This window comes from Chironomus tepperi, unplaced genomic scaffold, assembly GCF_022539635.2.
Source record: "Chironomus tepperi strain 1889 unplaced genomic scaffold, CSIRO-AGI_Ctep_v1 contig_376, whole genome shotgun sequence".
Classification (NCBI taxonomy): Eukaryota; Metazoa; Arthropoda; class Insecta; order Diptera; family Chironomidae; genus Chironomus; species Chironomus tepperi.
The window spans coordinates 2,900,525-2,927,069 of record NW_027226498.1 but is presented as its reverse complement, the minus strand read 5'-3'; the positions used below and the strand labels follow the sequence as shown (position 1 = coordinate 2,927,069).

The 26,545-nt window shown below is 28.5% G+C and overlaps 6 protein-coding genes across 10 annotated transcripts; all 6 read right to left on the bottom strand.

The window, feature by feature from the left end:
* Window positions 1-404: 404 nt before the first annotated feature.
* LOC139096178 (ATP-binding cassette subfamily G member 4-like) lies at window positions 405-5,833 on the bottom strand. Of its 2 annotated transcripts, none has more exons than XM_070647858.1 (5): window positions 5,692-5,833; window positions 4,008-4,080; window positions 3,549-3,916; window positions 2,242-3,152; window positions 405-2,177 (listed from the first exon to the last, which is right to left on the bottom strand). In XM_070647858.1, exons 1-5 carry the CDS (start codon window positions 5,756-5,758, stop codon window positions 1,836-1,838), a joined length of 1,761 nt encoding a protein of 586 aa, XP_070503959.1. In that variant the 5' UTR covers window positions 5,759-5,833; the 3' UTR covers window positions 405-1,835. The 2 variants fall into 2 exon arrangements, with proteins under 2 accessions (XP_070503959.1, XP_070503960.1); XM_070647859.1 differs by having other exon boundaries at window positions 3,549-3,908; window positions 5,692-5,758.
* Window positions 5,834-7,343: 1,510 nt separating this feature from the next.
* Window positions 7,344-11,154, bottom strand: LOC139096004 (ATP-binding cassette subfamily G member 4-like). 3 transcript variants are annotated; one of them, XM_070647598.1, is made up of 4 exons: window positions 10,858-11,154; window positions 8,308-9,377; window positions 7,779-8,035; window positions 7,344-7,706 (listed from the first exon to the last, which is right to left on the bottom strand). In XM_070647598.1, exons 1-4 carry the CDS (start codon window positions 10,902-10,904, stop codon window positions 7,362-7,364), a joined length of 1,719 nt encoding a protein of 572 aa, XP_070503699.1. In that variant the 5' UTR covers window positions 10,905-11,154; the 3' UTR covers window positions 7,344-7,361. The 3 variants fall into 3 exon arrangements, with proteins under 3 accessions (XP_070503699.1, XP_070503701.1, XP_070503700.1); XM_070647600.1 differs by having other exon boundaries at window positions 8,308-9,333; XM_070647599.1 differs by lacking the exon at window positions 10,858-11,154 and having other exon boundaries at window positions 8,308-9,184; window positions 9,310-9,946.
* Window positions 11,155-13,466: 2,312 nt separating this feature from the next.
* Window positions 13,467-15,711, bottom strand: LOC139095905 (ATP-binding cassette sub-family G member 1-like). Its single transcript, XM_070647448.1, has 4 exons — window positions 15,573-15,711; window positions 14,231-15,439; window positions 13,912-14,168; window positions 13,467-13,848 (listed from the first exon to the last, which is right to left on the bottom strand). Exons 2-4 carry the CDS (start codon window positions 15,417-15,419, stop codon window positions 13,504-13,506), a joined length of 1,791 nt encoding a protein of 596 aa, XP_070503549.1. The 5' UTR covers window positions 15,420-15,439; window positions 15,573-15,711; the 3' UTR covers window positions 13,467-13,503.
* A 1,148-nt stretch (window positions 15,712-16,859) lies between these two features.
* LOC139095904 (ATP-binding cassette sub-family G member 1-like) lies at window positions 16,860-19,478 on the bottom strand. The gene is made up of 3 exons (XM_070647447.1): window positions 17,979-19,478; window positions 17,649-17,905; window positions 16,860-17,592 (listed from the first exon to the last, which is right to left on the bottom strand). Exons 1-3 carry the CDS (start codon window positions 19,165-19,167, stop codon window positions 17,248-17,250), a joined length of 1,791 nt encoding a protein of 596 aa, XP_070503548.1. The 5' UTR covers window positions 19,168-19,478; the 3' UTR covers window positions 16,860-17,247.
* An 894-nt stretch (window positions 19,479-20,372) lies between these two features.
* LOC139095715 (ATP-binding cassette sub-family G member 1-like) lies at window positions 20,373-23,726 on the bottom strand. Of its 2 annotated transcripts, XM_070647177.1 has the most exons (4): window positions 23,628-23,726; window positions 22,050-23,408; window positions 21,113-21,369; window positions 20,373-21,043 (listed from the first exon to the last, which is right to left on the bottom strand). In XM_070647177.1, the coding sequence occupies exons 2-4, from the start codon at window positions 23,239-23,241 to the stop codon at window positions 20,699-20,701; spliced, it is 1,794 nt and encodes a 597-aa protein (XP_070503278.1). In that variant the 5' UTR covers window positions 23,242-23,408; window positions 23,628-23,726; the 3' UTR covers window positions 20,373-20,698. The 2 variants fall into 2 exon arrangements, with proteins under 2 accessions (XP_070503278.1, XP_070503279.1); XM_070647178.1 differs by lacking the exon at window positions 23,628-23,726 and having other exon boundaries at window positions 22,050-23,542.
* Window positions 23,727-24,103: 377 nt separating this feature from the next.
* On the bottom strand, window positions 24,104-26,379 carry LOC139095717 (ATP-binding cassette sub-family G member 1-like). The gene is made up of 4 exons (XM_070647180.1): window positions 26,160-26,379; window positions 25,788-26,086; window positions 24,866-25,631; window positions 24,104-24,730 (listed from the first exon to the last, which is right to left on the bottom strand). The coding sequence occupies exons 1-4, from the start codon at window positions 26,224-26,226 to the stop codon at window positions 24,138-24,140; spliced, it is 1,725 nt and encodes a 574-aa protein (XP_070503281.1). The 5' UTR covers window positions 26,227-26,379; the 3' UTR covers window positions 24,104-24,137.
* Window positions 26,380-26,545: the final 166 nt, after the last annotated feature.

Below are 26,545 nucleotides of genomic sequence, written 5' to 3'. Positions count from 1 at the left end.
AAAGACTTAGGGTCAACTTCAAGTTGATCGGACAATTATAATTCGCACATTACGTAAAAAGCAGCATTTTTGAATGAATTTTTATTAATTAAAGACTGAAGATTAACTAAGATAGAAGGCTAAATCACTAATGATCTCAGTGATGAGGAAAAGAGTAACTTTGAATATGGAAACCCATAAGAAAATGAAAATTTATTGATTTAAAAGATTTTTTAGGTATTTGGTTTTATTTAAAAATTTAGAAGAAATTAATGCTAAATTGCAGAAAATATTAAAATCTCTAATAAATCTTTATGCTTCGTTCTGAAAAAACAAAGAAGTAAGTTTTTTATTTCAATTTAGAGTGAAAAGTGAATAATTTATTTCTAAATGTTCAAAAAAAAATTATCACAAAATTTGCATAACACTTTCTTTTAATAAATCCATATGAATCTTCTATTTCATTACACGCTTTTTTCAATCTCTAAGTAAAAAAGACTTTTTTTTTGCCTTGATTTATAATGAAAAATATCAAGAGTGCCTAACATCACCACTGAAAATTTATATGTACATCAATGTTGCTTTCAGTTTCTTAAAATTACATCAATAAAATTCATATTTACATTCTTCATATTTACTATCAATTTAGCAGATTTTATTTTTATTTTAATTTTAAAAAAGTTATTTAATAATTACATGCTATTAACCAACTTATGCTAACGGTATAGCAATCAATTAGAAAAGCTATGACTTTGCATACAGTGCACCTTAAAGTGATGTTTTCCTCGTTCGCACAATGATCTAGATTTGAAAAAAATGTTCAAAAGTTGACTGTGCACAAATTCGGGTTGACACTTTAAAGAAACAAAAGTTTTTGCTAATTTACAGTTCCTTATTGGCATTAATCCCTTATAAATGGACTTCTGAGTAAGTCCTCAAAATATTATTTCGATACAATAAGGATAAATATGTTTTTTTGCAAAATTTTTGTAGAAGTCTATCGAAAAATTTTACGCACGTAAATTTTTGTATGGAAAATTTTCAAAAAATAACAAAATTTCAAAGCGAAAATTCTCTTCACTGGGAGGATTTGGATGTTCCAGAAAGATTTTATGGGTAAATGTACGTTAGTTATTTGACTTTTTGCCCGTTTCGCGTTTGTACTCGTGTGTACTCGTAACTTATTTAACTTCAAAAAATCGAAAAAAAATAATTTTTTAGAACGATTTTTCTCTCACTTCAACTAATTAACATGGCATTTATAACACATAATGACAAACTTTATACATTTTTAAAGTATTAAATAGCAGAATTGAGTAAAAATTATCATTAGAAACATGAAATTTCAATCAATCAAATTTTGTGGTAAAAATGTAAACAATCGTCAATGTACATTTGAATTAAATTTTCTCGAGTTAGACATTGATTCAAGCATAGATATTTTTACATATGTTAGATTAAACAAGAACCTTTAATAATCCATCAGAAAGTCCCAATAATAATATACTGAATTATTTCAACTTTTGAACATTTTTTTCAAATCTGGATCATTGTGGTTCGTACATATGTTTTAAAGATAATTATCGACATTGAGTGTAAACGTATAAATTGCTTGAATATAAAATTCAAGTTCAAGTACAACATTTAAAAGTATTTTATCACTTGTTATTCACATTTGCATTATATGGTCTTCAGACACAGGGGCGTAGACAGAAATTTTTTGGGGGGTTTTTGAATTTTTTCCATAAATCGTAAAAAGTTTGGAGGTCTTGACTCCCAAAACACTTCCTCTGAATACGCCCCTAAATCCTCCGAATACGGTTCTGTTCAGATTATTTATATTCCTCACATTTTATCTATAAAGATCGTTTAAGTCTGTAACTCATTATTAAAAATGCAGTGACTCTAAAAACAATAAGGAACATCACAAGTGCACGTATTGATATCATTATATTCTCATTTAAATCTATTGTACTTAAAAACTTTTTTGGTAACTGATAATGACAATAATGTTCGCTGCATTCCATTTTTGGTCGATTCCATCCAAGAACAGCTGTTGCAGCAGCATCAAGAGAATGTTTTATAAATGAAATTTGAAATATCCAATGAAAAAGCCAATGCGTATCTTTCACAAGAATAAAAATTCCCGAGAAAATGCCATATAGTGGTAAAAATACAGCAGCAAATGTTAGAGTTCCCTAAAAAATATAAGCAAAATATTAGTGAGTATAAATTTACATAAATCATCTTTATAGTATTTACCTGTAAGTCAAACAATGAACTAGCAAAATGTCCAAAACCTTGCGACACAAAGCTTGTCAATAATCCAACAGTAAAAAATGCAACAGCACGATCAAGTGGCTGATTTGTCATAAAATATGTAATTGCAAGGTAAATAGAGGAGCTTATTATAGTCATTGGTACATCAGTTAATGATAATGCAACATAATATACAGACGATGTATACCATCGATTGAATATCTCTCGTTTTATAATCGGAAGCTCTAGTGGAAATGCCGTTTGTTGTGAATAATAAGATATGTAAAGTAAAAAGAATTCTGAGACGAAAATGTACTTAAAATTATGAAAAGTATGTGCTCCATCATTCCCAATATTAACGTACATGCCGCCAACCATTAGTCCAACAATGGATGAAATTAACAGCCGAATAATTATTAGAGTTACGTTCCTATTTGAAATTTTATAATTACGTAATACAAGCAGGGCTAATTGATGTAAGAATGATGATGATGATGGTCGTTCATTTAAGGTCTCTATATGAGTGGAACTTAACTTCAACTCTTCATTATTGTTCATAGTAATAGGTGGATGGCCACGATAAAATTCGTCTCTTCCATTTTCAATGACTTTTGTAAGTCGTTCATTTTGACTTCCATAATCGTTATTTGCTATTTCTAAGAGAAAATCAGCAGGATTATAAGTCGGTGGACATACGAGACCGAGTTCTTTCAAGAATGGAACAACATTAAAACTGGCACCTTGATAAATGCAGTATCCATTCGCAAGTGCGTAGATATGATCAAACATCTCAAACATCAAGGCAGACGGGGTATGGATTGTGCAAATTATTGTTCTGCCTTCCATGGCAAGTTTCTTTAAGAATTGAATACATTGTGCTGATGAAACGCTATCAAGACCTGTTGTACATTCATCTAGAAAAGAATGTTAATTATAAAAAAATTCAATCATGTGCTTCTTGCATTTTCACAGAGTGTGACCGTATCAAAAACGACCGTTACGTTAACTTTTTTGGAACTTAAATTTTTATTTAAAAAATATAGAGTTCGAACTCTTTAAAAATGTTCGAATTTTTCGACAATCTAATATCGAAAAATTCGAATTCGAGACGGCAACACTCTGCATTTTCACTTTAACAGCTATTAATTTAAAGTTTTAGTTTAACTCAGATTTGCATGGTCAATCCAAAAATTTAATAGTTGTTTAAGTGAAAGGACTAAACTGTTCATTTAACTTTACATCAAGTGTTGCAATTCAGTAACACCTTTGAAAATATTCTACAGATTGAACAAAAAAATGCTTTAGAATACCTAAAAAAAGAATATGTGGATCATCTACCAATTCCAATGCTATTGACAATCTCTTCTGTTGCCCACCGCTTAAATACTGAGCATATGTATTTAACTTATTATCCAACTTTAATGTCTCTAAAATAGAAAATATTTTCTTTTGTTGCTCCTTCTCCGTCATTGAATTACCGGTTTTAAACTTTATTGAGAATCTCATTGCTTCTATCACAGTCAATACTGAATGCAGATTTTCTTCTTGCATTATGTATGCAAATTTCTTTTTATATCTGTTGTTATTCCATTTTTCGCCGTTGATAGTTATTGACCCTGATACTCCGCTCGTCATATACTCCGATAAAACATTCAAAAGTGTGCTTTTTCCTGAGCCACTATGCAAATTTATCATATTTGTTATTCATCATTTAAATGCAAAATTTGTAATGTATATCACAACATTTTAGATGATTTTTTGATACTGACCTTGGCCCCATTATTGCCGACAGTTCATTGGCTCGAAATTCTCCACTTATTCCTTTCAAGATATGTTTTTCATCTGAAGAAAAGAAATTCCTTTTGAGTATCGAGTAATTAACAACTGATTAATATAAAAAGTTCCAATTATGTAAATGTTGTTGAACTCATTACACAAAAGTTAATTATAGAACTTTTGTAACACATTTTCTATATCTTCACTTGTCAATATGTTTGTAAACATTTGTTTTTTTTTCTGTCAATATTTACTCATCATACAAGGATGATAAAGAAGGAGGAAATTTCTGTTTGTATATTTACAACGATAAAATAAGGTATCTTTTCGAAATTAGTTCATCGGATTCCCTAGAACAGTATTATTTAAACTATGTGCCATAAAAAAAGCTCATGTGTAGCGCAAAAAATTAATATTTTTAAAAATGCTCAAAAACCTAAGATCTTGTAATAACGTTCATTTGGGATTTGGATAATATTTATTGTGCATACTTGAAACCCCCTTATTATAAAAAATACTCAGTTTTTTTTTTGAAATCGGATAAATAAACATCTCTTTTTTTGTAAATCCGTAATGAAGTCGTTTTGATTAAACTACACCGATCATATTAAACGAATTAAGCCGTTGATCATTTGGAACACTGAACTAGAATCATGTCAAACAATATTATACTATTTCCTCATTAATTATTGGTCCATTATAATCAAAACTTCATTGTGATCAAAGAAGTAACGAGTGATTTGCTTCAATTGACTCTTAATGCTTTTAAATCTAAATATATTATTGTTTAAGCATAATAAAAATTTTACTAATCTCCTTCAAAAAGTTGCTAATTAGTCATACAAAAAAATATAACAAGGAAAACAAAATCTGAATGATCTATTAGGTATGTCATAGACGGATCATTGAAAACTTTTCATTGAATTACTGGAAGTTTTTTCATTGACTAATCAGCATGATGAATGACATTTTAGAACAATTTTTCTCACTACGTTTTAATTTAGATTAATCTTAATCCACTCATTCAATAATGATTTCAACTTTCGTATTCAAAACTAAATTTCGCATGGTTTATAAATTATAAAAACTGATAATATCCAAGTAATGATAATGAGCTGCATAAAAGGATAAACTTTTCAATTTTTCATTAAGAAAGAAATATTCTTTTGAAAGAAACTCGAAATATTAAATGTCATGAATGAACAAAATCATCTCCTTAACTAGTTAAAACATGATTTGCAGAAAAATACATTTAAGAGTCAATGGAAATTTTCAGGAACTTAAAAAATTCAGGTTAATAAAAAATGTGACGATGAAGAAATATTAGTCTTGCAAATCCTTTAACATTTAAATCCCAATATTTTATAAACAACAAACACAAAAATTTAAATAGATGGTTGATTTTTTTTTTGCAAGATTCCTTTCATAGCATCCTGCATTAATATTGAAAAGTACGCGAAATATCCTCAATTTTTCACTTCATTTAACAATATTTTAAGCATCAAATTTCATATGATCAGCACAAAAACAGAATTTGATTTTTTCTTGCAATTAATCCAAAACAAGTCAGAAATTGTTATTTTCACAACACTCAGAATCCAGTATTTAATTCTAAAAGTCTTTGTCACGTTCTCTGATCATGTCATATAAAATTTCTCAATTCACTTTCATTTGTACCTTTTTGAAATAAACTAAAACTTCGCGCACAATAAACAAGATTTTCAAACTTTATATCCAATGACATTATTGTTGCTTTCCTGATCAGTTCGTCTGCTACATTCGTCTGTTAACAAAATACTGATCTCGTGTTTCTGCCGCAAACGTTTTCTTCACAATATTTTTTTTCTTCAAGCGGGAAATATTAACATTATAGATGTGAAGTTTTACCATATAAAAAGCAGTAATGCAGAAATGTGGTAGTTGTTTATGTTCACTTTGACTTGTTATATAAGTACAAATAGATGATCATGGTGATTATTTATCTTCAATTAAAAAAGTTGCTAATTTTAATAAACTGAGAAGTTTCAAAACCTGTTTAACCGGAATGCTTTGTCTAACATGTGAAATTTTTGACCATTCAATGCTAATTTAATCTTTTGTCCTTCTTAGGGGCTTGCTTTTTAGATTCGATTGAAATCCCAGTTTGTAGTGTGATTTTCCTTAGACCTAGAAACCCTAGACGTTTGTAGTGAGCAACCTTTTTTGTGCCAAAGTACACTTTGATGCTTAACTGAATTCAAAGACTTGTTTAGTAAACAATCATAGTTGGCTTATAATCTTAATATTTGATATTTTGCTTCAATCTTTGTCAAAGTGTTATTATGTCACAAAAAATTTTTGATTTGGTCTGCGGAAAAAAAAATCTTTTCATTTTTTAAACATTAATTAAGTATTTCCTAAGTATTTCTTTAAAATAAAGGTAGGAAAGGTAGGAAATCAATTTTTTCTCAAATTTTGAAATTTTCATGGCTATTATGGCAATTAAATTTTATATTTTGGTTTAATATTCATGAAAATTTTTTGTTTAAAATCTGTTTCTCTAGGCTGGTTTGGAGTTTATTTACATTACAATTTTAAACCTCTTAGTGCCAATTGAATGATCATCAGCATTACATTGATTTTTACATAGCTTAAAATAAAAATAAAGTCCAATTTTTACTAAAATAATTAAAGTTATAGGAAGATCGAAAATTATTTCATAAAGACTTAGAGTCAACTCCAAGTTGATTGAGCAGTTATAATCCACACATGAAGTAAAAACAAGCATTTGGTTTTTTTAAAATACTGAAGATTAACAAGAAAAGAAGTCTAAGGCACTAAGAATTAGAGCGATGAGGAAAAGAGTAACTAAAATAGGGATAAGGATACAAAAAGAGATAAGAAATTTTAGAAACGTGAAAAATTTTCCGAGATTCCTAGTGTGCAAAAATCTTAACACATACTTAATAATTGATGATTAGATATTTATTAAAAATGCGTTTAATTCCATATTTTCATAAACAAATTTTTATTACTCATTTTTTTCTCTATATTAAGGCTGGTCAGTTTCTTCCTCATACAAGAAAGCACATTCTATGAATATAAAAGTCTTCAAAACAAGTTATATTGCAACTCTAACGGTTATAAGCACCACAATAGTATGAAAATTCCTAATAATAAAGCTTCACTTAGATGAAATGTAAATAAACGTGCGAGATTTTTTAAAACACGTCTAAACAGAAAACAAGGTTGTTTATGGAAGATATGAAGGACAGACCTTGAAAGAATCAAAGTACAATTGGTTATTACAAGTTCAAGGTCGTTTTGAAGTTACAATGAGAAAATAAAGCTCATTAGCCACAGAATTTTTATTGATACCTATATTTAAGTCTATAGTTTATAAAAATAACTGACACTATTTGACATATAATGTAATATATTATCAGTGTGTAAACAGATTGCATAACATCGATTTCACATTCAAAATCACGCAAAATTTTCTTTGGGTCATTAAAGTGACAATAAATCTCGTCACAGTCTAATCTTGTTCTGTTAAATCCAAATATAGATATTACAGCTCCTTTAATTCCCATGTTGAAAAAGTTCAGTTCGAAAAATGGTCTGAATAAAGGAATAGTGTCACGTGCAAAAATACTCATTATTGACATCGAGAAAAATGGAATCAAAAAGTTGCTTGCAATCAGTAAAGCGACCTTGATTGATAAGAAGACAAAGAATAAAAAATTAGAAAGAAATGAAGAATTAAAAAAATTATTAATTTTTACCTGTGCATTAAGAAGACTTGTGAACATTATAGCTAATGCTTGTGAAGTGTATGAAAATATTAAGAAGAAACCCAGGAACATTAAGTATCTATCAATTTCAAGAACTTGGCCAGTCATCAAATACACGATCGTAACAAAAATTGTTACATTCAGAAAAAGAATCGGTGCATCAGATATTATGAGTGAAGAATGATAAGCTGCTGCTGAATACCATCCATTGAAATATTCTCTTTTGATGATTGAGAATTCTAAAGGAACTAAATAAAAATTACGTTTGAAAATCTTGAGTAAGTTTCAAAATTTGCCACCATATTATCATCTTATGTACACGTTTTACCTAAATCAGTGATGGGCAACCTGTATGCCACCAAAAATGTATAAAAATTTCATGAATCATATACCGTGTTCGGTTTCGGTCGAGTCTTACCACTAAGATGTAAAAATATAAGATTACCCACCACTGGTGTAAATTGAGCAATTACGTGACAATATGGAACCACAAAATTACGTCAATGAAGCTATTACTTACAAGTAGCATAATGTGAATGGTAGGATGTATATAGAATAACAGTTGTAGACACTAATATAAGATGATAATTGTCTAATGCAAACGATCCATTATTTCCTACTTTTTGATAAATTAATCCAAGAAAAATTGCGATCAAAATATGTACTAGAAATCTCACATAAATTAAAGTTCTATTTCGCATTGCACTCAAATAAAATCTGGCGGTGAGGCAGTAAACTTGACGAAAATAAGTAGCAGAATAATCTGTAAAATCTGATGATTTTGTGAATATGTCTTTTGAATTATCAATAGTTTCGTGCTTTTTACTGTATTCCATATTCAATCCATTTTTAGTTTTTTCAACTAGGAGATGACTATGATCTCCATACTCATTATTAGCTATTTCCATTAAATAATCTGTTGAATTGTATGTTGATGGACATGATAATCCTAAACAATCAAAAAAATTCAACAAGTTTTTACTTGAACCTTGAAAAATGCAATAGCCATTATTCAGAGCATAAATGTGATCGAAGAGATCAAGCATAATTGCTGATGGCTGATGAATTGTAATGATAATAGTTCGTCCTTCTTTCGTTATGTTTTTTAAATATTTAATACACTGTGTAGATGCAACAATATCAAGATTTGTAGTGGGCTCATCCAAGAACAAAATTTTAGGATCACCTACTAACTCAATAGCAATTTGAAATCGTTTTCTTTCTCCACCACTAAGATCTCCAACAAGAGTATATAAACGATCTTTAATGTTCAATTTGTCTAGAATCTCGTCAATTATTATTTCTTTTTCTTGATTGCTGAGTTTTTGCTTTAATTTGACATTGATTGCAAAGTTCATTAACTCATTCACAGTCAAATATATATGTAGAGTTTGTTCCTGCATGAAATATGAAGAAACTTCCTTAATTTTGCTTGTTGAAATAATTTTATCATTATAGGTGATTATTCCAGTAATATTATTCTGATAGAACCCAGATAAACAATTTAAAAGTGTACTTTTACCGCTTCCACTACATCCAATAATTGCTGTAAGTTCATTGACTCGAAATTCGCCCGATATACCCTTGACGCTGGAATATACAGCGGGGGAAATAATTATGGGCGAGCTATTTTTTCAAAGTTTTCGAAAATCTAAACATCTTTCAGTAAATTTGTTATATGAGAAATTTATGCAATATTATATGACAAATATAACGGTAAAAAAATTTTTTAATTATATTAAGTAGGAAAAAAATAACGGTCATTTTTTGAAAAATATACCTTCTGCAAGAGGAAATAATTATGGGCGAATTAGGTAAAATTAATTTTTTTATTATTTATAGTCAAATTTTACATAGTTTTTAAATTCTTTTAGATAATTTAAGATAAAATGAACCTAATTTACTGAACCAAGCATAATATTTAGTCACTAAATGTCCAAAAATTATGAAATAAGCTGACTTAAATTTTTCTTCAGTTTTTCAGGATTCTACTCTATTTCAGCATTGTTATATTCTATGATTCTAATCAATACTGATAATATTGAATATATTTTATGATTTCTAGCAAAAAAACCTGCCAGAAAATGCCAAGAAAGGTGAAAAATTCTAAAAATTGTTTCAAACCTCATCACTACAAAATGATTATTTTCAAAAAATTTGTGTTTAATTAATGTTTACAATAGAAATTTAAGTTGATTCAGACTTTAATTTATCTAAACAATAACTTCTACAAAAGATTTGAGGCATAAACATGCAGATTTTGACAAAATTTGCAAAAAGTTAAGAAGATATGGTAAAATGAACGGTTTTGTATGAAAAAACGAGTTTTTTAAAAAAAAAACCGTCAAAGCTTATGTACTTTCAGTTTTTTACAAATTTTGTTAAAATCTGCATGTTTATGCTTTCAAATCTTTTATACAAGACATAGTTTAGATAAATTAAAGTCTGAATCAACTTAAATTTCTATTGTAAACATTAATTAAACACAAATTTTTTGAAAATAATCATTTTGTAGTGATGAGGTTTGAAACAATTTTTAGAATTTTTCACCTTTCTTGGCATTTTCTGGCAGGTTTTTTTGCTAGAAATCATAAAATATATTCAATATTATCAGTATTGATTAGAATCATAGAATATAACAATGCTGAAATAGAGTAGAATCCTGAAAAACTGAAGAAAAATTTAAGTCAGCTTATTTCATAATTTTTGGACATTTAGTGACTAAATATTATGCTTGGTTCAGTAAATTAGGTTCATTTTATCTTAAATTATCTAAAAGAATTTAAAAACTATGTAAAATTTGACTATAAATAATAAAAAAATTAATTTTACCTAATTCGCCCATAATTATTTCCTCTTGCAGAAGGTATATTTTTCAAAAAATGACCGTTATTTTTTTCCTACTTAATATAATTAAAAAATTTTTTTACCGTTATATTTGTCATATAATATTGCATAAATTTCTCATATAACAAATTTACTGAAAGATGTTTAGATTTTCGAAAACTTTGAAAAAATAGCTCGCCCATAATTATTTCCCCCGCTGTATTTTAAATTTTTAAACCCTAACCCGAAGCTTCCACTCCTCGAACAGTCAGATTTTTGACTTTTATTCATCCTAATGTACTGCTACGCTTTGCACAAGCTGGTAATTTTTTTTTATTATTGTGCGGAATTCATTCTTAAACTCGCAAATTAAAACTTAATACTTTTCTTCTCCGTCTTGACGTCTCAATTGCCGAAACTAAAGTGAATTTTTTAAATTCTCCTAGTTGAGAACATTTTCGAAATTTAATACAGCGGGGGAAATAATTATGGGCGAGCTATTTTTTCAAAGTTTTCGAAAATCTAAACATCTTTCAGTAAATTTGTTATATGAGAAATTTATGCAATATTATATGACAAATATAACGGTAAAAAAATTTTTTAATTATATTAAGTAGGAAAAAAATAACGGTCATTTTTTGAAAAATATACCTTCTGCAAGAGGAAATAATTATGGGCGAATTAGGTAAAATTAATTTTTTTATTATTTATAGTCAAATTTTACATAGTTTTTAAATTCTTTTAGATAATTTAAGATAAAATGAACCTAATTTACTGAACCAAGCATAATATTTAGTCACTAAATGTCCAAAAATTATGAAATAAGCTGACTTAAATTTTTCTTCAGTTTTTCAGGATTCTACTCTATTTCAGCATTGTTATATTCTATGATTCTAATCAATACTGATAATATTGAATATATTTTATGATTTCTAGCAAAAAAACCTGCCAGAAAATGCCAAGAAAGGTGAAAAATTCTAAAAATTGTTTCAAACCTCATCACTACAAAATGATTATTTTCAAAAAATTTGTGTTTAATTAATGTTTACAATAGAAATTTAAGTTGATTCAGACTTTAATTTATCTAAACTATGTCTTGTATAAAAGATTTGAAAGCATAAACATGCAGATTTTAACAAAATTTGCAAAAAACTGAAAGTACATAAGCTTTGACGGTTTTTTTTTAAAAAAACTCGTTTTTTCATACAAAACCGTTCATTTTACCATATCTTCTTAACTTTTTGCAAATTTTGTCAAAATCTGCATGTTTATGCCTCAAATCTTTTGTAGAAGTTATTGTTTAGATAAATTAAAGTCTGAATCAACTTAAATTTCTATTGTAAACATTAATTAAACACAAATTTTTTGAAAATAATCATTTTGTAGTGATGAGGTTTGAAACAATTTTTAGAATTTTTCACCTTTCTTGGCATTTTCTGGCAGGTTTTTTTGCTAGAAATCATAAAATATATTCAATATTATCAGTATTGATTAGAATCATAGAATATAACAATGCTGAAATAGAGTAGAATCCTGAAAAACTGAAGAAAAATTTAAGTCAGCTTATTTCATAATTTTTGGACATTTAGTGACTAAATATTATGCTTGGTTCAGTAAATTAGGTTCATTTTATCTTAAATTATCTAAAAGAATTTAAAAACTATGTAAAATTTGACTATAAATAATAAAAAAATTAATTTTACCTAATTCGCCCATAATTATTTCCTCTTGCAGAAGGTATATTTTTCAAAAAATGACCGTTATTTTTTTCCTACTTAATATAATTAAAAAATTTTTTTACCGTTATATTTGTCATATAATATTGCATAAATTTCTCATATAACAAATTTACTGAAAGATGTTTAGATTTTCGAAAACTTTGAAAAAATAGCTCGCCCATAATTATTTCCCCCGCTGTAAATGTGTTCTTTGCATTTATATATTGCAGTATGGTGTGCAGTGCTGATTGTATTGAATTTAAATTTACAGTTTTGATAGAATCAAAATGATCTAGGTTATTTTTAACAGCATAAATTTAGAGGCTTAGACTTTTAATGTCTAAGACGTCAGTAAATCTAAAGCACTGAGCTAATATCACTTATACGTATTTTCTGCGATTTCTATTGTAGATATAAAATTCTTATCGTAAGTCAAATGACAGAACAAAGACTCTTTGTCAAAACGTTATTATGCATTTTATTTCTCTAAGAGACAGCGAGCTTGGTGATCAAAAGCATGATAATCACAAGCATGCTCAATTTTGTCAGCATTTGGTCAGCATACAAGTGATCATTCTTTCTTTATTCGGGTTCTAATATTGAAAAACTCAAAGGTTTTAAAAATCATTGTGTTGCCAATTTTATAGTGAGTTTGCAAAATTAAACTTAAAATCAAATGATAAAATATAGGGCAAACATTATCATTTTTATTTGAAGGCCGTCTGATAGTAACGTGTCTTTAATCTTTCACATGGAGAGAATTATGCGTGTTTATGCGAATTATTTATCATTATTTTTTTAAGTCTTATCTTTTTGCAATTTTCAAAAAACTGAGATAAAGATGGACTGAACATTCGCAAATGTGAATAATATAACAAGCATCATTAATTGATACGCGTTTGTTCGCATGAGTTTTGTTTTACATATGTGCTCTTCGTTACTTTAATCTCACTGATGTCTCATGACGACGAATTATACGCGGTACCTAACATTAAATTAGACTTTTGAATAAAATCAAATAAAAGCATCAACCAGAGAACTTTTTTGAGAACTTTGAACTGTAATCATCATTAGTGAATTTAATTTCCGATATTATACCTATTTTTAAAAAAAATCATTATACAAACAATATAGCTACAAGTTAAATTTAAATTTCCAGAATTACTTTATTCTCATGTATGTTTATATTTTAATCTATATCCTATCAAGAAAAAGGCTGCTATTTGGCAAATTACAAAATAGGTTAAAAGGAGGTAAAAAATATACATTAAATCAGTTTCACATTCATAATAACGTAAAAACTTTTTTGGATCAGTAAAATGACAATAAATCTCATCACATGGAAGTTTTGTTCTATTAAAGCCTAGCACTGAATTTACAGCTCCTTTTACAGCCATATTATAGAAGTTTAATTCAAATAAATTCTTCAATATTGGATGTGTATCACGTGAAAATACGGAAAATGATGAAAACACAAAGAAAGGCATCAGGAAGTAAGTTCCAAATAGTAGAGAGAACTATAAATATTGAAATCAAATAGTCAGTAATTAAGTATACAAAAATATTTAGAAGATTCTTACCTGAACATTAAGAAGACTAGTCAGAACAATAGCCAATGCTTGTGAAACATATGACGTTATCAGGCAAAAGCCAAGTAATACTAAATATCGATTAATCTCGAGAGGCTGGTCAGTCATCAAATACGCAATCGTTATACAAATTGTGCCACATAAAAAAACTATTGGTGCATCAAATATCATGAGCGACGAATAATAAGCATTTGATGAGTACCATCCATTAAAGTGTTCTCTCTTAACTATCGGAAATTCGAGGGGAACTAAATCAATGAGAAAAATTTTAATAAACTATAATATTTCAATATTAAATTGTAAATCTTACATGTAACATAATGTGAATGATATGATGTATATAAGACGGCTGTTAACGTTATCATTATAAAATTGTAATTATCCCGAATCATTGATGCATTATTTCCAACGTGCTGATAAACTGTTCCTATAGCAAAGCCAAAAAATATGTGGACAATCAGTCGCATTGTAAGAAGAGACCTATTTCGCATCGATGTCAACAACAGCCGATACATAAGGTAGTAAACTTGTTGGAAGAAAGATGACGAAAACTCTTTAAAATCTGATGATTTTTTGAATATATCAGCTGTAAAGTTTTGTTCACTATCTTTTCTGTAATTCAAATTAGATCCATTTTGAATTTTCTCAATCAACAGATGGCTGTGATTTCCATAATCATTATTAGCTATTTCCATTAGAAAATCTGTTGGATTGTACGTAGATGGACATGGTAATCCAATTTCCTCAAAAAATGGTATTAAATTTTCACTCGAGCCTTGATAAATGCAGTTTCCATTATTCAAAGCATAAATATGATCAAATAAATGCAGCATTGATGCACACGGCTGATGTATTGTAAAAATTATAGTCCTTCCTTCCTTTGTAATGTCTTTTAAAAACTGGATGCACTGTGTAGATGCAACGATATCTAGATTTGTAGTGGGCTCATCCAAGAACAAAATTTGAGGATCATCTACAAGCTCAATAGCAATTTGAAATCGTTTCCTTTCTCCACCACTCAGGTCTCGTATGAATGTATCTCGACGGTCTGTAATTTTTAATTTTTGAAGGATTTCTTCAATTTTTGTTTTTTTCTCCTCCTTGTTTAATTTCTGTCTACATTTGATATTGATTGCAAAATTCATTAACTCATTTACAGTCAAATATAGATGGAGCATTTGTTCCTGCATAAAATATGAAGAAACTTGCTTAATACTGCGAGTTGAAATGATGTTGTCATTATAAGTAATTGTTCCAGTAACATTATTCTGACGAAAGCCTGAAAGACAGTCTAAAAGTGAACTTTTTCCACTACCACTTAATCCAATAATTGCTGTTAGTTCATTTCCATGAAATTCTCCCGAGATACTATTTAAAATTGTTTTCGTTTCGTTTTTGATGAATGGAATTTGGGACTTTATACAGTACTTTAGATCCTTAAATGCTAGTTTAAAACTTCCGTTGCTATTCAAGCAAACATTTTCATGGTTTTCATTCATTATTATTTAATTTGTTCAATCTAAAAAAATATGTAAATTAGAATTATTGATTAAAGAAATTCGAAAAAATATTTTTGTTGACTTTTTAATCAGAAAAACTCATTTCTGTCAATTTAATCCAATTACTCGACAAAAAAGTTTTTAAATACTCACATTACATGTTTTGTTGAACAGAAATATTGCAAATATTATTTATTCGTGTACAGCATTAATTGAAGATTATGTCATTTAGACAATTCTATTTATAGAAAATAGTGATTATAGCCAAAATTAAATTTACAAAACATTTAATTAGGAACAGAAAGTTTTCATTCAATTTTTTACTAATTCAATGTTTAATCTACAGATTAGTTTAATTTATCGCTGATAAAGATACCGTTTTGTAAAGTTATCTTCAAATTCGGTGTCAATATTCTAAGCACTATATATTTTTTTCTATACGTCTTACCGCTTTAAGAGCCGACACAATTATAAAAAATATTTTTCTAGCACACAAATATTTCGAAAATTTATTCGAACATTTAAGTTGTATTGCTAGTATTTATACATTACTTGTATTCGGTGCTTTATATACAATGGTTTTGATGTATGTAGAAGAGAAATTTTTTTGTACAGCTGATTCCTTTGAAGTTCATTAACTCCTTAATTTACACTATGTACTTTCTCTGATCTTATTATTGTAATATTTGTTGTTATCGTCGAAGCTTCACGAAAATTAAATTTTTTTAAATGTAATGTGAATTTATGTATATTCTAAATTACTCAATTTTCATTTTTAATTGACAGTGTCAAAGTTCAGAAAAATTTCAGAATGAGACGCGATGGAAAAAACTTCAAACTGATCGTTGAATTGTAGTTTTTGGAGGACACGGCCCTTCTCGGAGAACTGGAAAACTGTTTGTACACATTGATCCTCCCTAATAAAAATTTCTGACTACGAATCTGGTGATAAGCATATAAAAAGCTCTTGAAATTCTTTATCGATTTTGATACCAAATTCCTTAAATAAACGGAGCATGGCTTCAAAATCTTGCAATCAAAATGACCCATTTACACTGAATTATTTGGTATTTAAAATGTATTTTTAGCGCATTTTTAAAAAAGGCAACTAATAAAAAACTTGATCCGGTTGATCGTTCAGCTGCCATTAAAAACTCGTAAGCCAAATATCACAGAGACCCAAAAATAGTTTTGTTAGATCAGTATTCATATTCTTTGTTAAATCATATTCTTAAATCTTGAAATCATCTCTAAATTTGATAACTTACCCTGAATTTACGTTATAAGCCAGTGGCTTATGGGAGGAAAAAAGTTTTCAAAATCTCAAAAAAAGGCTTAATAACGAGTAGTGGCTTAGGAAAGAAATGTAAACAAATGAAGAAAATTGAAAATTTTCATGTATATTTTAAAAATTATTAATGTTTTCTAGTGCTAACTGATTGTCAATGTCTAAATATATCATTTAAAAACAATTAAATTATTTTATCTAGTTTAATTAATGGCATTTTGGTAGTGGCTTATTAACGAATCCAAAAAATTTTTTCAGTCAAATTTCTTTACTAAGCCAGTGGCTTAGTAACGGGTAGTGGCTTATAACGTAAATTCAGGGTATGATTTTTATTTCATACAAATTTCACATACCTGAAGTTGGCTGTGAATTTGAATTTCAAAAAAACCGTTACAATTTTATATTCGAATTCGGAAATAAAATAGATAGGATAGTATCTAATTCGATTTGAAGTTTTTTATTGAGCAAGTTCCTCGATAATGTCGAGTATTTCTTTAGTTCTTACTATCTTAATGTTTTTTAATTAGAATTACTTGTTTATTATGATTGTTTATATTTTAATCTGTATCGTATTAAAATAAATGCTCCTGTTTGACAAATGATATAATAAACTAAGAGTAGGTAAACAATTGGCATAAAATCAACATCACATTCATAATGATGTAAAAACCTTTTTGGATCAGCAAAATGACAGTAGAAATCATCACATGGAAGTTTTGTTCTGTTAAGACCTAACACAGAATTGACAGATCCTTTAAATGCCATATTGAAGAAATTCATATCAAATAAGTTTTTAAGTATAGGATGTGCATCTCGTGAAAATATAGAAAAATTTGATAACAAGAAAAAAGGCATTAATAAATACGTTCCAAACACCAGACTGAACTGTAAAATTTAAAAAAAGTAATTAGTTGCAACACTTTAAAGTAATTTAGTCTCACCTCAACTTTAAGAACACTTGTCAACAAGACAGCCAATGCTTGTGCAACATATGATGTTAACAGACACAATCCAAGAAGGATCAAGTATCTGTGAATCTCGAGAAGTTGACCAGTCATTAAATATGCAATTGTTATACAAATGGTAACACATGTAAAAACTATTGGTGCATCAAATATCATGAGCGACGAATAATAAGCATTTGATGAGTACCATCCATTAAAGTGCTCTCTCTTAACTATCGGAAATTCGAGGGGAACTAAATCGATAAATAACAAAAGTTGTTGCAAAACATAAATTAACATGCCTGAAAATTTAATTGTAAATCTTACATGTAACATAATGTGAATGATATGATGTATATAAGACGACAGTTACCAAAATCATTAAAAAATAATAATCATCTCGAATCATTGATGCATTATTTCCAACATTTTGATATACTATTCCTAAAATAAGTGAAAAAAATATATGGACAATCAGCCGCATTGTAAGAAGAGACCTATTTCGCATTGTTGTCAATAACAGCCGATACATAAGGTAGTAAACTTGTTGGAAGTAAGATGACGAAAACTCTTTAAAATCTGATGATCTTTTGAATATATCAGCTGTAAAGTTTTGTTCACTATCTTTTCTGTAATTCAAATTTGATCCATTTTGAATTTTCTCAATCAACAGATGGCTGTGATCTCCATAGTCATTATTAGCTATTTCCATTAGAAAATCTGTTGGATTGTACGTAGATGGACAAGGTAATCCAATCTCCTCAAAAAATGGTATTAAATTTTCACTCGAGCCTTGATAAATGCAGTTTCCATTATTCAAAGCATAAATATGATCAAATAAATGCAGCATTGATGCACACGGCTGATGTATTGTAAAAATTATAGTCCTTCCTTCTTTTGTAATGTCTTTTAAAAACTGGATGCACTGTGTAGAGGCAACAATATCTAGATTTGTAGTGGGCTCATCCAAGAACAAAATTTGAGGATCATCAACAAGCTCAATAGCAATTTGAAATCGTTTCCTTTCTCCACCACTCAGGTCTCGTATGAATGTATCTCGACGGTCTGTAATTTTTAATTTTTGAAGGATTTCTTCAATTTTTGTTTTTTTCTCCTCCTTGTTTAATTTCTGTCTACATTTGATATTGATTGCAAAATTCATTAACTCATTTACAGTCAAATATAGATGGAGCATTTGTTCCTGCATAAAATATGAAGAGACTTGCTTAATACTGCGAGTTGAAATGATGTTGTCATTATAAGTAATCGTTCCAGTAACATTATTCTGACGAAAGCCTGAAAGACAATCTAAAAGTGAACTTTTTCCACTGCCACTTAATCCAATAATTGCTGTTAATTCATTTCCATGAAATTCTCCCGAGATACTATTTAAAATTGTTTTCGTTTCGTTTTTGATGAATGGAATTTGGGACTTTATACAGTACTTTAGATCCTTAAATGCTAGTTTAAAACTTCCTTTGCATTTTAAAAGTTCATTTTCATGGTTTTTCTTCATTATTATTTAATTCTTTTAACAAATTTTTAATTTTTAAGTAAATTTCACTGAACCTTTAATCAAGGTCGTTTCGTTACTGATAAAGTTTCATTCAAATTATACTTTTCAATACAGTCTAAAATCTGTTATCTATTTTTTAATAATTGTTCCGTACGTCTTATTGCAATGAGAGTCAAATTAATTCTGAGTTAATTTTCAGCACACATATACCTAATTTAAAATGTTCATACAAGAAATTTACTTTACACTTGATACGAAATTCTCATATTTTAAGTGAGAATTCAATAAATATGCGTAGTAGACTCTCATATAGGTAGAAAAGTTCAAATATTGTGGGGATTTTTTCCGCCAGCAGTTTGAACAACAAATCGCCGGTGCAAGTTTTAATTATTTTTTTTCAGCATGGGTCTTTTTGTTTTTGTCCACTGGATCTTGTGTAGGTTGTTTTTAACTTTTATGTTTTTTGTCAATTGTTGATTTTCTCAATGTTTTTGAGCATTTAAATAATATTTTACGATACATTATAAATGAATTAAATCGCCAGATAATTTTTAAAATGGTTCTTAAGGAATTATAAAACTTCTTCTAATGTAATGAGAACCTTAAAACTTTAATTGTCTGAAAACACTGAAAATATATTTAAAAAAGAACTAAAATTTTAATTACTTGTTACCCCTGCTTATGTCCTTAATATAGTAGAATGTTTGCCGCCATTTATATTCACTTCAATCAATTTTATTTTACTTTTTAAAAATTTGTATGCTCTATATCTGTTCAGTGTAAAAAGTATACACTCGAGATATAATTCAAATTTATTAATTCCGTTATACTTTTTCAATACCTCCTTTGCTCGATAGGAGCCGATACTTGAAGAAATTTTGTTTTCCAGACTCTGTACCTTAAACTCATGATTGCTGAAACACAATCCTTATCTTATCTTTTTAACTTAAAAACAAAATTATATAAAACAGTTTTTAAAGTTTTTTTCCATGAGTGTATGAAGGACATACTACGATTTTAAATACCTAACCGTATCCTAAAATTCAAACTATATATAAAAGCAGATTTAAACCATGCGATGTCAAATGAATCACAATTTTAGCAATAATTTAACGAATTAAGATAAGTATGATATTAAATAATTTTATCTTTAATATAAAATCATAAAAAAATATAAAAACTTCCTTAGTAACTTTGAACAAAATGTTATCGGTCCCTAAATCCATGGATCAAAAGTGATTTTGTATACTAGACATATTATACCTATAACGTCAAAACGTATTTTGTTTGATTTTTTAAAACTTGAATTATTTAAGTTAAGTATCAATTTTATTTTTTGACTGCTAATTGTTGTTTCTTTTAATATTCAAATTACACATGTGTGTTGTAAGTACATTGTTTAAGAAAAATTAAGTTCAAGATTAGGTCATTTTAAAGTACACAATAAAAATAAAATTTTCAACAAGCAATTAATATTTTAAAGTTTTTTGCAGGAATAAATAAGACACGTTCAGAACGTCAAGAAAATTATTCATGTTGAAAAGTTCTTCAACCTATATCTAAATAAAATAAATGATGTTGCTTGACAAAATAATATATAAAGTAGTAAAATACTGGAAGCTTGAAAAATGTCTACATTTGCTCCAAAATCACGCAACACTTTTTTTGGATCCATATAATGGCAATAAATTTCATCACATTTGAGTTTGCTTCTGTTAAATCCTAGTACTGAGTTCACAACTCCTTTAAGTCCACAGTCGAGAAAATTTCCATAAAAAAATATTTGAAATAGCGGCAAGGCATCTTTGGTCGTAATCATGATCGAAGAGAATAAAAAGAATGGAGTTAGAAAGAAGGTTCCAAGAATATTGGCCATCTATAAATAAACAAGCAATTTATATCCTCTAAAGACTCACAATGAAAGCGTTTATTTGACATCAAGTACCTTTAGATTCATCAAAGCTGTAACCATGATCCCTAATGATTGTGCCGCAATTGACATAAATATAGAGAAACCAACAAACATTACAAATCTATTTAGTTCTCTTGGCTGGTCCGTCATCCAATAAGTGATTGATGTATAACTGAGACAGCATAGAAGTAAAATTGGTAGGTCAAAAATTACAAACGCTGTATAGTACGCTTGTGATGAATACCATCCATTAAAATGTTCTCGTTTAATGATTGGAAATTCTATTGGAACTGATCAAAATAAATGAAAATAATAAGCATTCAAGGATTGGTGTTAATTTGATATTTGCTAGGGTTCGACAAATATGCGCATACATGTGCATACATGCGCATACAGTACAAATGTATGCGAATACAGTATGCGCATACAATGCATACACATGCATACAAATTTAAATTAATAATTCGTAAAAATCATTTTTTTAATCTGGTAAATGAAAATTGGAGGTGAAAATCATATTTTTTTGAGTTTTTCATCTTAATTTCATTAAAATTACGCGGAAAAATGCATTAATTAAAGCGTTTATCCTAATTTAAGAAAACTTTTCAGAACATTACATTTTATAGGGTTTTATTTTTCCTAAAATAAGAGAATTAACTGGGAAAATTAGCATTTTCTTGGTTTTTCATATTAATATTAGTTAGTTAATGCTAAAAAACACACTTTCTAGAGTTTTGTAAAAGTTAAATATTGAAAAATCAAAAAAATTGTATTAATTTGTATGCAAACAAAAATGCATACATATGCATATGTATGCGCATATATGCACGCATATGCGTATGCACGCATATGCGCATACAGTTTTGACGAACCCTAATATTTGCGCAATTTCTCTATTATTTAATTTTGATATGTCAGATGATTTCTTATCAATTTAAGAGAACGCTGCAATAATATAGTAGGAACTTACAAGCTATAAATAAAGAATGATATGATGTGTACAGCAAAAACACCACGGATACTACTAAGTATCGATAATTATCAAATATGGCTGTTCCTTTGTTTCCTACATCCTGATAAATATGTCCAAATAATAATCCAACAAGAACGTGAATAAAAAATCGTATGTAAAAGAGTGAAGAGTCTCTTGACGTAATTAAGTATGATCTACACATAATATAGTAAACTTGCCAGAAGTATGATGCTGCGTATTTTTTTGATTGTGATGAAATTTGAATGTTTTCATTTTTTGTATGTTTTGAGTCACTATTACTATTATTATTATTATTTAACATTTCTACATGTCTATAACCTAAATTATTTCCATTTTCAATTTTCTCAGTAAGGCGATGATTATGAAGTCCATAATCATTGTTTGCTAATTCAACCAGAAAATCGGCTGGGTTATATGTTTCCGGACATGGTAAATTAAGTTCACGAAAAAAATGAATTAAATTTTCACCAGCACCTTGATAAATACAGTTTCCATCAGCTAAAGCATAAATATGATCAAACATTTTCAACATTGATGCAGACGGCTGGTGTATTGTACATATTATTGTTTTTCCTTCTTTTGCTAACATCTGTAGCATGTGTATACATTGTGTAGATGCGGAACTATCAAGACCAGTTGTGCATTCATCAACAAAAAGAATACTCGTATCAGTCACTAACTCAACTGCAATTTGCACTCTTTTTCTCTCACCACCACTTAAATCTTTTATGTATGTATTACTTCTACTTGTAATGCTCAATTTCTCTAACATATTTCTAATTTTCTCCTCCTTTTCTTTGTCACATAAATGTTCTTTATCGCGTAAATTTATCGACAAATTCATGATCTCGTTAATTGTAAGTAAAGTATGTAATGTATGTTCTTGCATAACGTATGAAGAAATACGTTTTATTGCATTTTTTGAAACTGGGGATCCATTAAGCATAAACGATCCACTGACATTTTTCTCTCTAAAACCTGATAAACAGTCTAGCAATGAACTTTTGCCACTACCACTTAAACCAATGATCGCTGAGAGTTCATTTCCACGAAATTCACCACAAACATTCTTTAATATTTGTTTTGGTTCTTTATTGCTAAATGGAATATAATATGATTTTGGACAATAACACACATTTTTAAAACTTAAATTATAAACAGAACCCATTTTAATGCAAGTCTGAATATCGACTGAAAACAGTCTCGATACGATAGCTCTTTGTTTATACTTATATTAATTCTCCTTTCAACTTTTCTGTCCACGATGTGTTCTATTAAAAAATATGAGAGATCACAAATTCTCACTCTCTGCTTCGTTCATTTAAAGGATAGAAACTATAAACACAAAAAAAAAAAACAGAATTGTTATGATCGTGCAGAACTAGTCTTAATCTATTCGAATAGATTTTTGAAATAAACCGACACAACCATGGTTCAAATTTATAGAAAAATAAAGTTAGAAAAATTAACATTGACATTTAGGAAATTTAATTTTTGCAACCGGTTTGTTTCATTAGGTGTACAATATAGTGATATTATTTTATGTGATCATACCGATCATACACAAAATATTCAAAAGAAAAGAAGTAATTGTTTTGACTGTAAAACGATTTCCTCACGGATTTGTAAATAAATGAGATGTTTATTCATCGGAGTTCAAATACAGACTGACATTTTATGTAAAGAGGGGTTTTCAACTAAGTACAATAAATATTATTCAAATCCCAATTAAACGTTTTAACACTAATACTTCTGAAAACATCGGTCACAAAACATTTTTAAATGTTGATATCAGTTAATACCAAAAAAGCATGACGCATTGACCTTTAGAACCTTACGCAAATGCCTGAAATTAAATCAAAAATCATATTCTATCGAAGACAAGGCCATAATATTGACCGAATTATATTTTACAGTCTCTAAAGTATTCCATGATCAGAGAAAACTTTCTCTCACAAATACAACCAATTAATATTGTTCATGTTGTTGTTGTTGTTGTTGAGCAAAACGATAAAAAACAGCTGTTTATTATTTACTTGTATTGTCATGATCTTTATTGTCAAATCATCTCTTAAGTCTAATATACATGATTGTAAATGCAATTGCTCTAAAAACAAAAATGAAGATGACTAATTTAATTAAAATGGAATAATAATTATCATCAATATGTAAGAAATTAAGGAATTTTTGTGGCCAACGAAAATGACAATAAGATGCATCACAGCTCATTTTTGAACGATCAAAACCAAATATTGACAACATTGATCCGTCAAATGAATACTTGATAAATGATAAATTAAATAATATGTGGAATATTTTCTCAGAATCTTTCATTTGAATAAAGAAGTTTGAGAATAATACAAATGGACATAAGAAAAATGATCCGAGGATCAAGGTGAATTTGACATTTAACATTGAACCGGCAATTAATCCTAATCCTTGTGCCGCAAAACTTAACAATAGTATAATCACAAAGTATGCTATGAATCTAGAAAATTCGAATGGTTGATTTGTCATAATATATGCAATTGTTACATAAATCAGATTACATGCAATCAGTATTGGTGCATCTGATATAGATAAAGCTATAAAATAACTAAAAACTGAGTATGTTCCATTGAAGTTTTCGCGCTTAACGATTGGAAATTCAAGTGGGACTGAAAAGAAAGAAGAAAAACAAGTTTTATTGTTAATGAGAAAAGTGAAATGCTAAAGGTAAGATATAAATAAATACTTTATAAAATTCAAAACTAAGCGAGTAATCCTTTAAAATAAATTAAACCTAGACTCACATGTCGTTTGTAGAGAACTAAAGGCAGTAAACATGAGCAGGAAGATATTAAAGAAAAGAAATTTGTATGTATTTAGAATGTTTGAGCTTTCTTGACCTATCCCTTGATACATTATTCCAATAAACACAGCCATCAAGAAATGAATCGCAAGTCTCAACATTGTCAGCGTCTTATCGCGTGCATTGTTTAACCAATTACGTTTTATCAGTGCCGATATTTCGTTTTTAACATATTGTGTATTTAATATCTTGATTAATTTTTTTGCTGATAGCGTGTCTACCGGCACATCAGCAGGATTTATCTTTCGTGATTCTCTCACAATCACTTTCTCTCTCAATTTATCATTTTGATTTCCGTAATCATTGTTTGCTATTTCGAGTAAGAAATCAGCTGGACTAAATGTGGACGGACAAATAAGGTCAAGGTCTTTCAAAAATGGTACAACATTTTTATTAGAACCTTGATATATGCAACAGCCATTCGCAAGAACATATACGTGATCAAACATTTGAAAGATAATTGCCGATGGCTGATGAATGGAACAAATGATTGTTCTCCCTTCTGCAGCTAAATTTTTTAATAGTTGTATACATTGTGTTGATGCAACAGAATCAAGATTTGTCGAAGGTTCATCCATAAATAAAATTTTTTGATCATCCAGCAGTTCTATAGCAATTGATAATCTCTTAGTTTCTCCACCACTTAATTCACCGGCATAAACATCTTCTCGTTTACTCAAGCCAAGCTTACTTAAAATGTTTTGAATCTATGAAAGAAAATGAGAGTATTGACCTTGAATTAAGTCAGGAATTCAATAATAAGTCGCAACTTAAGGGTCGTTCATTTATTACGTTTTCACGTAACGCAATAAATGTACGGTCCATCTGAATAAATATTTTTCACTTTTTAATAAACGTTGTACCTTTTCCTTCTTCTTAATGGTATCTCTTTCTGTAGTTTTACAATGAATTGAGAACATCAATATTTCATAGACAGTAATAAATTGATGAAATTTGTACTCTTGCATGATGTACGAAGAGTATTGTTGGATAAACTCCTGACATTCAACCCCATTCAATTGAATTGATCCATCAATCATTTTCGTTTGATATCCAGACAAGACATTTAATAGTGAAGTTTTCCCACTTCCACTTGGTCCGATTATAGCTGTTAACTCATTTGATCTAAATTCACCGCTTACATTGTTTAAAATGATCTTATCTAAACAATAATTTTTTCAGGAAATTAAGGACTTAAATGATTAAAATTATATTAGCGAGTTATGCCTACTCACTGTTTTTCGTAATTGGATTTTGAACATTATAGTGAACATTTTTAAATCTCAAGTCGTATCGACTCATGTCAACTATTTAACTGTCACAATGCAACTGACTCAAAAACCAAACAGAAGGTTTCACAAAACATTTAAACACGCTTTAAGTTCTCTGTAGACTAAGCCGCTGAAAAAATACGACTGATAACGACACAAGACAACAAAATATATACTTTTAAATTAAGCTTTCCAGTTTCTCTCAACATATTTAGCTAACAAATGTTTACAGAGAAAAAAAAATATCTGTGTCTGACTAAAAATGATCATGATTTCTTGTTCTTAGTGTGCGCACTACTTTCTTTCCTCTCTCACTGATTTCTTTGTGTGAATATGTATGAAAAAAGATT

Coding starts and splice junctions, on each gene's coding strand:
- LOC139095904 (XM_070647447.1), bottom strand. CDS start 19,167: ATGAAGAAAAACCATGAAAATGAACTTTTAAAATGCAAAGGAAGTTTT. Junction 17,906..17,978: donor TCATTCACATTATGTTACAT/GTAAGATTTACA, acceptor TTATCGATTTAG/TTCCCCTCGAATTTCCGATA. Junction 17,593..17,648: donor CAAGTGTTCTTAAAGTTGAG/GTGAGACTAAAT, acceptor TAAATTTTACAG/TTCAGTCTGGTGTTTGGAAC.
- LOC139096178 (XM_070647858.1), bottom strand. CDS start 5,758: ATGTCATTGGATATAAAGTTTGAAAATCTTGTTTATTGTGCGCGAAGT. Junction 3,917..4,007: donor TCGGCAATAATGGGGCCAAG/GTCAGTATCAAA, acceptor AAATTTGCATAG/TGGCTCAGGAAAAAGCACAC. Junction 2,178..2,241: donor GTTCATTGTTTGACTTACAG/GTAAATACTATA, acceptor TATATTTTTTAG/GGAACTCTAACATTTGCTGC.
- LOC139096004 (XM_070647598.1), bottom strand. CDS start 10,904: ATGAATAAAAGTCAAAAATCTGACTGTTCGAGGAGTGGAAGCTTCGG. Junction 9,378..10,857: donor TCGAGGAGTGGAAGCTTCGG/GTTAGGGTTTAA, acceptor TGTATATTCCAG/CGTCAAGGGTATATCGGGCG. Junction 8,036..8,307: donor CCATTCACATTATGCTACTT/GTAAGTAATAGC, acceptor ATTTTTATTTAG/TTCCTTTAGAATTCTCAATC.
- LOC139095715 (XM_070647177.1), bottom strand. CDS start 23,241: ATGGGTTCTGTTTATAATTTAAGTTTTAAAAATGTGTGTTATTGTCCA. Junction 21,370..22,049: donor TCATTCTTTATTTATAGCTT/GTAAGTTCCTAC, acceptor TATTTTGATCAG/TTCCAATAGAATTTCCAATC. Junction 21,044..21,112: donor CAGCTTTGATGAATCTAAAG/GTACTTGATGTC, acceptor GTTTATTTATAG/ATGGCCAATATTCTTGGAAC.
- LOC139095905 (XM_070647448.1), bottom strand. CDS start 15,419: ATGAATGAAAACCATGAAAATGTTTGCTTGAATAGCAACGGAAGTTTT. Junction 14,169..14,230: donor TCATTCACATTATGTTACAT/GTAAGATTTACA, acceptor TCATTGATTTAG/TTCCCCTCGAATTTCCGATA. Junction 13,849..13,911: donor CTAGTCTTCTTAATGTTCAG/GTAAGAATCTTC, acceptor CAATATTTATAG/TTCTCTCTACTATTTGGAAC.
- LOC139095717 (XM_070647180.1), bottom strand. CDS start 26,226: ATGAGTCGATACGACTTGAGATTTAAAAATGTTCACTATAATGTTCAA. Junction 26,087..26,159: donor AAATCCAATTACGAAAAACA/GTGAGTAGGCAT, acceptor ATTATTGTTTAG/ATAAGATCATTTTAAACAAT. Junction 25,632..25,787: donor CCATTAAGAAGAAGGAAAAG/GTACAACGTTTA, acceptor TTTCTTTCATAG/ATTCAAAACATTTTAAGTAA.